This window comes from Etheostoma spectabile, chromosome 19 (assembly GCF_008692095.1).
Source record: "Etheostoma spectabile isolate EspeVRDwgs_2016 chromosome 19, UIUC_Espe_1.0, whole genome shotgun sequence".
In the NCBI taxonomy this organism is placed as follows: domain Eukaryota; kingdom Metazoa; phylum Chordata; class Actinopteri; order Perciformes; family Percidae; genus Etheostoma; species Etheostoma spectabile.
In genome coordinates this window covers 12,729,068-12,739,863 of record NC_045751.1, presented here as the reverse complement: position 1 = coordinate 12,739,863, position 10,796 = coordinate 12,729,068, and the positions used below count along the sequence as shown (strand labels likewise).

The 10,796-nt window shown below is 40.8% G+C and overlaps 1 protein-coding gene across 7 annotated transcripts in view; it reads right to left on the bottom strand.

Moving 5' to 3' along the window:
* clcn3 (chloride channel 3) overlaps positions 1-10,796 on the bottom strand; it is a 39,408-nt gene that overhangs the window by 20,705 nt on the left and 7,907 nt on the right. Inside the window, exon 1 of one of the 7 annotated variants that reach the window (XM_032544538.1) lies at positions 7,732-8,003. The exons of 4 other annotated variants lie outside the window; for them this stretch is intronic. Coding sequence is in view for 2 of the 3 variants with exons in the window: in XM_032544534.1 (XP_032400425.1) it covers positions 5,816-5,903 (88 nt within the window). In the remaining variant the exon portion in view is untranslated. Of the gene's footprint in view, positions 1-5,815; positions 6,202-7,731; positions 8,004-10,796 lie in introns of those variants that run through there. 2 more of the 7 variants (XM_032544534.1, XM_032544539.1) reach the window with 2 other exon arrangements.

The following is a 10,796-nucleotide window of genomic DNA, read 5'->3' as shown; positions in this document are numbered from 1 at the left end:
TGTGTGTGTGTGTGTGTGCAGATATGGGCTGTGTGTTTCTCATACACTTTTCATGTTCATACAATCAACTTTCCTTTAAGTCATCAGTTTGCAAATCTGCGTACATCAAGAGAGTGAACTATTTCAGTCAAAAAAGAAAAAAGCAAGACTTACTAGTCTGGCTATCACCAGACCAAGCCAAGCTTGATAGATTTGAGATTGAGCGTTGGTCTGGGGAGTCTGCTATGCAACAGAGGCGTGTTCAAAGGGAATAGTTCAAATGAGTCTGTACGCAGTTGGATAGTCCTTCAACCAATCAGACCAATGATCCGGGTGACAGAAGCATTAGCAACATTAGCAGGTTGCTGCGCTCGGCTGTGCTTTGGTGGCATTAGGTGGCCGCTGTCACTCGCCAATTGAGTGCAGATTTGAGTCACGCATGCTCAGATTTAAACGGTTTACAGCCTAACGTGTCATACTGAAATTTTTGAAATCATGAAATAATCAACTACTCATTGTAAACAATAACAGAGGGTGAAAATCATTTTAAAAAAGTTTTAGCCATCTATGATGGCTAACGTTAGCTCAATACGCCGTTTAACTGACATCCTTGTTGTGTTTGATTGCTAACTTGTAGCCAGCAGTGAACCACCTTCAGTAAGTAGGTCAATTTTTACTGTATTGACGTTACAGAAATCTGTCATTAGCATCTTGTATGCTACTTTTCGCAAAGTTATGCATGCGCAATTCACATCTTTACTTGTCGCAAAGTGACGCATGTGCAACTAAAATCTGCAATCGACTTACATTGGGGAGTGATAGCCGCCGCTATGTTGAATGTAAACAAGAAGCTGCTTGGTGGCTTCGCTATCATCATTTTGTTAATCACGGCAATAGCGCGCCAGGTAGATAAGCCAGTTTGTGATTAGTTCCCGTAAAAAATTGTGAACTGAAGTAGGAGAATTAAACGAGCAGGTTTCCAGACCAAGCTGCAGGGCGAAATCAATTCGCCGGTAGAGTGGCCGAGGTTTACCCAGTCTAAAGACCTACAACAACCATTGAACAATGTGTGACATTCTTTGAATTTATTATGATTTTGTTTGGTCTTTATTCCACTGAAACAGAGTCCACGACAATATTATCGTTTATCGCAATAATTTCTGGGACTATTTATCGTCCAGCAAAATGTGTTATTGTGACAGGCCTAGCAACCACTACTTGGACAGTTCCATAGGAGTTGTAGTTTAACTGACATTAGGCCTTTCTCAGCAGAGTACCCAAAGGTCCAACTCACGTTGGGGATTGAACATGGCAACTTGAACCTGGGAGTCCATTCTTCCAAGAACTAGAGGACACATCAGGCTCCATTTGGAGAACAATGCTCTTACTGGCCTCCAGTAGTGGAATATACCCAATTACTAAGGGTGAAAAAAATGTATGTCCTGTGATTTTTTTGCAGCAAATTTTAATTTTGATTATTTTTCTGATCAAGATTTCACCTAAAATTTTTCTGTTCATACGGTACCGCCAACTGCATCATATCCATTTACAGCAAAACAAACCTCAAGCACAAAATACATGTTATGTAATTCTTTACAAATAAATGCGATGTACATTTTTAGAAAACATTTAGTTTTTTAGAAACGTCTCATGATATATTGTCTCTAGAAGTGTATTATTTAACCTTGGTTTTTATTAAAGAAGGAAAAGAAAACCGCAATACTCAATCCTCTCGAATCCCAATTGCAATAAATGAAAATCGCAAAACAAATCAAATCGGCACACATAGCATGAAAGAATTGAATCGGGACAAAAGCATACCATCCCAAACCTAGTAATTTCATATCTTACTTACAATTATTTCCTCAAGTTTGAGGTACTTGTACTTTACTTGAGTATTTTCCTTTCACACCATTTTCTACTTCTGCTCCACTACATTTCAGAAGTAAATCTGGTACCGTTTACTCCCCTACAATTCCACATAACTAGAATAACAGCACTCTCAACCAGTTATTGTGAGATGGAATCAACAGATGCACCGGTTATCCTCACAGTAATGTGTGCGCACAAAAATTCAGTCAAATCCAATCAGCCAAACCACTTTTTCAGCAACAAATATTACATGCAACAGTTCCACCGAGAGATGACCACCAGGCTAGCTAGGGGGTCTCCACGTCACCACAAACGTCTGAGCGACTATTTTAATGCAGGCATTACTTTGAGAAATCAACCATACATTCAAAGTCGAGTGAGTTGATTTATTGTGTAAAACTATTATTGAGTTTTATAACGAAAATGACAGTTCTGAGTCGGTTTCATACATAGACAGTATAAGAAATGGACAATGTGATGCTGTTGTTTTCAACGGTGACCAGTGAAGTATTAGAAGCACTTTTCCAGTGTTGTCTGAGCGTTACTGCACAGCCTTCAACTGAGTTTGACGACGTAGATGTGACGTGAGCAACCTGTCTTAAAGTCTTCTGGTAGCTGTGCCAAGAGAAATCTCATTTCAAATCTTGCAGAGACGGAGAGCGTAGGTATTGCAGTAGTGGGGGGCAGTAGCTAAGTTGCGTGGTTATGACACAATCAGCCTATTTTTTACAAAAACGCCTGTTACAGAGCCATAACGTGAGATACAAAGTAATGGAGCTTTTTATACATTGTGTTTCTTTAGAATTAAACAATGGACGAATAGAATCTTTAAAACACTTCAGGAGGTAAAGTTATTCGCGGTCACAGTGACGTCAAAATGAATGGCAGTCAATGGAATGCTAACGGCGGGTGAGCTTTAGGTAGCATCAAAATGGTGCCATAGGAGCTACGCTTCGTGGAGGCAGGCTTACCCCCTTGGTTTCATATCCTCCGCCATCCATGCTTGGTAGATTCCAAATGCATGCTGGGATACAATTTCAGTCTCACAATTACTTCCGGTGAAAATTTTAAAAGAGACCAACTCCCATTTTGAACCTTTTGTGGAAGCTGTGTACCTACCTGCACACATGAAGACCTATTGAGCATGATGATGCACCATGTGCATCAGGCTGCTGGGAGGGTCTCTTAGTCTAAAACAACTGGGTCAAGAGACCAGAACAGGGTATAAAACTATGATGATGCAGTGACTTTTGCTGACAGAGAAGCGCTGACATAATAAAACTTGCTCTGAAGGGACTGAACTACCAGTTATAAGTCAAGACAAAAAGAGAACCAAAATGTTCTGCTGAATAATCACAGGATTTATATGGACCGAAGATACTGCAGTGTATATTGATTTCTTAAAAGACTTCCCAAACCACCCATTTAATGAGATGGTGACGGTAATAACTGCTGTTTTCCTGGTGCATGCCTTGGTGTACGCTCATATAACAAACTCCATAATGGACATTAAAGATTTGATTTAATGTACTGTTTTTATTTATTCATAAATCACTACCCAATTTATACTGAGCATGTACAATTGTAGTTATCATGATGAAATCTCAAACTGAAATTACATTGTCTAAACGGACTTTGAGAAAGCATTAGGGCAAGCCATTAATTTAGGACAAAAAATGCTAAATATCTGTCCCTCGAGGGCCACTCTAGGTGATTCGTGGACTGACTCAGGAGAAAGGTGGAACAAACTTTTATCGAAAACAAACAGAATTTTTACTAGGATGCACATATACAGCAGTAGTAGAAATGCTGACCACAAACACACTAATCTGGTCCAAAAAAATTAAAAGTTAGATTTTTACAAAGTCTGCTGCCAGACAAAAAATGTTTATAGATGAAGGTTATGGAGAAAACGGAGCACAAAGATTAGAATATTGCAAAAATTCCATCTCACAAGTAACTCACAAGGAACAGAATAGATGTGGTTTATTAAGAAGGGAACATTTTCAACTTCCAGTAAGAAAACGAAGGATTTGACTGATGCAATAAATCAGAGCTCCTGCTGATGCTGCACTACTGACGACCCCCCCCCCCCCCCCCCCCCCCCATCAGTCGAATCAGTGTGGAGCCAAGCGAGGGTGACGCCACGGAAAACAGAAACCGAAAAAGGTACTGCGTATACGAACACATCGCCAGCGTCACGTACCAGCGGTTCAGCAGGAACGCTGACAAAAGACACACACATACAAATAAGGCTTCAGTTTCTTTCCCTTGTGCATTAGTTGAGTGACATGGCAATTCTGTTCAGCCTGCAGCAGGTCAAACAGCAGCATCGGTGAGCATTCAGGCTTGCTGACTGTCAATCACCACTTCCCTGAATGAATTTGACGTGGCTTTCCTGTGTTACTATGATCAATGAGGTGGGAAATGACCAGCAGACAACTGCTTGTTCAAAGGTTTCAGTATATAATGGGTGGAGAAATGTAAGGTTTCCAGTGTAACAATCGGCCCTTCATTCCCCTGCATTAGGTCTACTATACTACTGTTGAGTAAATCAGATCAGAGAGGTTTAGAGGCCGCCTGCTAGGACACTATGGATCAGCCCGGTTGGAGTTGGGTTAGTCTGCTCAGCCATCATGTGATCAGCATCATAAACTGACCCTGACAACCTCCTTAGCCTGAGAAGCCAGCCTGATGACCATACTGGTGGAATCACTGGAGTCGCACAAAAGGCAAATAAAAAGGGATCAAAGTCCGAAAAGGCCCTTTGTTGTGTGTTTATATATTACATGCTGGTTTTGGATATTTGAGACAAGGACAGTGTTTAAGGTAAGTGCTTAAGAGACCAAATCACTACATTTTGTTTTGTAAATATAGTACAAATACTATATGTCCAGTTTCACAGGTAGGTAAAGCAGGGGATTAGAAGAAAATGTATCTGGATTACAATTACTGTAATCATGCAATGCAAAACTGCCAGAAGATACATGTGTAAAGCTGCTTCTACATGGAGGGCTGACAAAATTGGTAAGAGAGAGGTGGATTACTGCTTATCTAGAGACTCAAGAATTCAAGTAAGAAGAGGAACACAAGCTGAACTAAAAACTACAAAAATGTCTGTCTGCAAGGAGAGAGAAAATACAAGTTTTGGATGTACGTTGCACAAAGTGGATGTAGGCAGTCCTAAACTCAGTAGCGGCCTTTTGTATCTGCTCGCTCACCGTAAAAATCTAACAAGGCCTGGAGGAATAAACGCACACAGATGCAACTAAAAAGGAAAACTCCCTAAAGACCGGATAGGAAAGACAAACAAAGATAGAGTGTTAAGAACTCAAATTTGTCATAGAAAAAAAAAATGTCACAATCTGACTGAATGCCTTCACCCTGAGGACCCAGTTACATGTGATGTGAAGTAAGGTGACATCCTGAATTTGGCCAACAGGTGTCCTCCCACTTGCAGGAACATTGTGAAAAGCGTCAACGACACAGCCTACATCTATATGTATCCAGTTCACATATTTAGTAGCCAAAACCTGACTATCCCTCTCTCTGTGGAGGAATTAAAATGGATGCCCATGATGCTGCCCTTAGTCGCTGCTGCTTGAAAGGCCCAAGCACAAGCCTTAACACGAACTCATCTCCCTCTTTAGCTCATTATCTTTGGCTGACGTGCACACACTGCTGGTTGATAATCAACAGATAAGCGAATTGTGAAACAGGCTGAGCAGACAGATGTTTAGCTCCCACAGAACATGCATAACAATTGCAGCTTCAAATACTTGCACTCCAATTTTCCTACCTCACCAACAGATGAAGGCAGCGTTTGCCCAACCTGCACAATGCCATATGGCTATATGCACTCACTGTACCAGAAGGATAGCGGCCTCTGCCGTCACAGCATCATGAGAAAAGATGGGAACCGGAGGGGAAGGGGGAGAAATAAATGAGAGGGGACGTGGTATACCTCTTTTAGGGATCTCCTGCAGGGGGATGGTATCCCCTCCGCCGTCGTAGGGCAAATAGGGGTCGGCCGCCCCGTCCTCCTCCTCCATGTTGACAGTTGAGACGAGGCTAGGCTAAGCTAAGCTAAGCTAAGCTAGGCTTCACTACGCACTGCTCGCTGCGTGTGTCAGTCGCTGCTGCTGCCATGTTTACCAGAGGAATACAAGCAGGGCTGTGTGTGAGTATGTCCTCTCTCCTTCCCCCGCCCTTTTCTTTCTCCCTCCACTGCAGCAGCTGACTAGCTGATGATGTCACCACTCTCTCACACACACACACACACACACACACTCAAAGGGAAAGACGACTAGCACACCAAGCCGGTCAACCCTGTCTGCTTGGTTGCTAAGAGAGATCTGTGAGCCTTGCCCGTATGGGAAAGACCATTGGGCCAGTCACAGAGGTGTGTGCGCGCGTGTGCGCGTGCGTGCGTGTCAGGGTGAGCTCTAAATGGAATATTCCATTCTGAGCAAGTGGAGGGGGGTTAAAGTAAGGAGTAAATCATTAATTAATACAAATTCTAATAGTATGAGTAGTACAGGCTTTCTGTCAGGTGAATAATCATTTTTATCATCTTTTTTTGCTATGCAAAGATTTTACTGGCTCCGACCCCAAAATTTGAATATTCACTGCTTTCGTTGTCTCATATGATAGTAAACTGAAAGCATTTGAGTTTCAAACTTTCAGTCATGCAAGACCCTATGGTCAGACCACAAAAAGACAAGAGGTCAATTTTTACAATTGTCTTGTAGAGTAAATGCGTGGCTGACAACATATTCTTCAGATTAATTAATATTGGAAATATTTTTTTGTTAAAGCTAGGCCTCCGATCACTGTACTGGAATCTAATTCCCATTCAACGATCCGATTGCTGTATGGGAATTAGAGCAGATTCTTTACTTGAAAGTACATTGGGGGTCAGCCAGAATTGACCATACACATAATTGTATTTAAATTAATAGTTTCAATCAAGTGTGTCTGTTATGTTATTTTCAAAAAGTCACTCAGTTTTCAGTGGCACAGCAATCCCTGGCCTCATGTAACCTTACATAAAAATGAGCTCCCGCCAGTGATGCTAACATATTCTTCAAAATTTGGAGGAAGAGAGAGCCTTTGTAGTATCAGACTGATGAATGGTATCTGCAAAAACTCTGAGTTGAGGTGTTGGAATTGATATTGCAAGAGAAAAAGCCTGATCGGTCCATCTCTGGTTACAGCCCAAACTGATAAAAGAATTTTTTTTCCACAGCAGTATTTTGCCATTTCAACGCAAAATCACTTACCCTAATCATAAATGAAATGAAAGAAAGCTTTCTGATTGCACAAACAAGGACAAGGCTCAATAACTATTTGCCCATTGGAGTTATTTTGGTTATTTTTGAATAGATTCTACTGCCACGGCTGCCTTTCCTCCAGCATACAAAGAGAAAATTAAATACTGTTTTGGGGATTGTAAAAGAGACTGCAGCAAGAAACAAGAATAAAGGGACATCAATGTCAGACGCACAGCAGTTGTTCAATTTCCCTCGCTCGTGTTCTCTCTACAGGGAGGATGTGAAACGTGAGATATTATCTGGACGTCTCACAGCATCTGTGCCATAATGCAAGACAGACTGTACTGACTCTAATATAGAGAAACCCTCTCTAGCCCCTTTAAGCCAATCTGAATGTAGGCGATCACAGTTACTGTTTCAAGACAGAAGCTGTTTTGTAAACTTGGTGTAAATATGTGTTATTGTATGAAACAACGCAGCTTAAGTCAGGCTCTTCCACATAACTTGCAGTTCCCAGGCCTAAACAATGGGACCCTGACATTTAACAAGCTGTAACTATGTTTTCACTATGACATATAAAAAGAAGTCTGTAATAGCCAAGACCTACCTTTCAGCAGGGCTCCTGTTGCCAGGCAATGACAACGTTGATGTCAGCCATAGTTTGCTACTTCTTTGCTCAACAAGTCCCAGTAAAGACATTAAACCAGCAAAACAACATTAAGTTTGAAGGCTCAGTAATCCAGCGAGGTAAAATGTAACAGCATAAATCCTTTTCGGTTCAAATTTCCCCCAAAGCATTGCTCTGTTGCTCTCCCTTTACTTGTTCCGAGCAAACAAAAAGTTTCAGCAAAGTTCTCCAGGGGACAACAGAGTGCAGTCACACTGCAGTCATAGCCCAGAGGAGGGCTTTACAAGCTTCCCCATGAACCCACCCTCACTTCTACCTAAAAATAGCACCAAGAGACAGGCAACACACCAGCTTCAAGGAAGAACAGCCATCCAAAGATTTCCTGAAACTCTAGCTTACACCGACACCTTGCAGCCAAACGGGTTCATGGGAATGTCAGTCCACACATATGGGTGTCACACAAAAATCAAGAAAACTGACAAGAGCGGGAGGTGGAGCCCAAGCAAATACACAATACATTACACTCAATCCAAAATATAAAAACAAAAAAAGGACAACAGAACAGGCTAAATAGTAGTTATAAATGATTGTTTGACCGATTTTATGTCCGGGTTTATACAACAGTGGTTATCAGATTTCTTCAATATTTGTAGGAAACCTATCAATTATGCATTGTTGCAACATATCAATGAAGCTCGCTCTCCATTTGTATCAGCAGTGACAGTAAACATGGTGGTAGGTTAGGGTTACCCCATGCTTTTGCCTTCCATAGTTAACTGCCCAGAGGTCCAGTTTCAGAGAAAAAGAAAGAGGGGCTAATCACCAGGCAGAGACTGGAGACACTGCTATGCAAGCCAAACCCTCATGAACATACAGTAGATAAACACAACCTCTTCTCTGAGCTAACATGCTAAATATTGCATTATGTTCTTTTAACAACATGTTCACAAGCTAACATTAGCACGTTAACATACTAAATGTGATGCCTAACCTCACATTAAATAGTTAATATGCGTGATAACATGCAAACTGTATGGCTGTAAACATGAACTGTGCTTTGAGCTAAATGCTAATGTTGGAATCCCAATGTTGGTATTGAGCTTTAAACACAACTGAGCATAAATACAGCAAACAAAGAAGATGGATACATCTTCAATATTGCCTTTGCTGCAGCACTACCTCCATTCATCTTGTTCCATACAATCGCCCCTCTGTTACTAACCTGCTGCACTGCTGCATGGTCGTCCATACAGTTAAGTCACCTGTGTGTCTCCTACTGAACAGCCTGGTCACCCACAGTCTCCTTTTTAATAATGAATAGACTAGAGTTAAACTCTAGAGTCATTATATCACTGCTACTACACTGCAATAAAAAAACATACAACAAAAGACAGTAGACAATTCACTTTGAGCTATCTATCACTGCTGCTGGTTGTAGTGTAGCTACAATGCAATGCAGACAGTAAATTCCTACAGAAAATACAAGATAATGGTAGTCAAAATGCGCATTTTAGATGTTCAGATATATTGCCAAAAAAGACATAAGCCTTTCAATTACCTGCTTATAAGTGTTATAAGATTCACAGCTTTCTCCATTAGTGCACACTGTATCCTTAGAAACGCTCTCACTGTTTTATGCTTTTATGTTGTCAACACTGAACACAAGAAGGAGCACAGTTTTCAGCTTCTGAGCATGAGATGTTCACTTTAACAGAAACATTACAGGTTTTGTGCCAACCATCCGCATGACTTGATAATGCCTGATAAAGAGAGCTGTAACAGAGCAAGTCTTGCTGCACTCTCATCAGTGCAAAACAGGAAAAGCTGTGTTCAGACTTAAACTGAAAAAAGTTGCACAACAGAAAAGGGAGAAGGCAGATAATAAGAGAATTAGGAGCAGGAGAAATGTCTGTTCTCTACAAACAACTAGTCCAGTTTACTTGCACCACAACTTTCCATACAAGTGTGTTTATATTTTTAATTTTGTCTTCAAGCTGACACAAATAAAAAAAAGGTAGTTAATCCTAATTATCCAAATTAAATAGACAGAGTTTATACACAACATTAACACACTAGTTTGTTAACTTCAGTCTCCCCCCAGCTGACACCTTAGACCCATTACCCTCAGCATGTGCGCTTTCTATTTGACCAGCTTCATTTCAAAACTAAAGAGGGAAATCACCAGATTCACTCAGACAAGCAACAACAAACAGGACGCAGCAGATCGGATGTCGATGGGTCACAAGATATACCGGTCAGAGTGCCAGTGAGCTTCTGAATGAATGAAAAAGAGGCGTGTGCACTGGAATGACAGGTAGGATTAAAATGATGTAGCATGGCAGCCAAATGCATGGCAGAGATCATTCGTAGCAGTCCGACTATGAATGATGATCTGAACATATGATCTAACTCAGCAGAAAACCCACTGGTACAACACACTCTTTAACAAGTGCATAATAAATCCTGTATATTTTTTATAAGCTAAAATCACTGTGTCTCACTTGTACACCACACTCTTCCTAAGCTGCTCTATACTTGGTCAGATGATGACGCATTTATGAATAAAACAAAAAAGAGCCTCTGCCACGTGTTTGTATTATTACCCGCCTATCTTTCATTGTTTGCTACCTGACATGAAAGACCAATCCACGTAAGCCACAAGACAAGGAAGAGTAGGAACAATGAGCAAGCCCACATAAAAGTGGTGGTGAGACCACAAAATAAACTGCAGCAAACAGGAAGCAATATTGTTGAAAAGGTGACCAGGTCAAGATGATGGATTCAAATAGGAAAAATCATGAAAACCATGCAAAATAATAAAGTCATTGTTATGTTTGTAGTTCTGGTCAGAACGACAATTAAGACTGGATGTGCAAGACAACCAAAGACATGATTACTTAAAATGAACTGAAAACAATAATTAAAAATCGTACAAATGGTTATAAAGCCAAATACGTTAATGACCGACCAAAGAAATTGCGCAATTTTTAAATTAACTTGATAATTAGTTCCCTCTGATTGGCTATCACCTCAACTTTTTTATC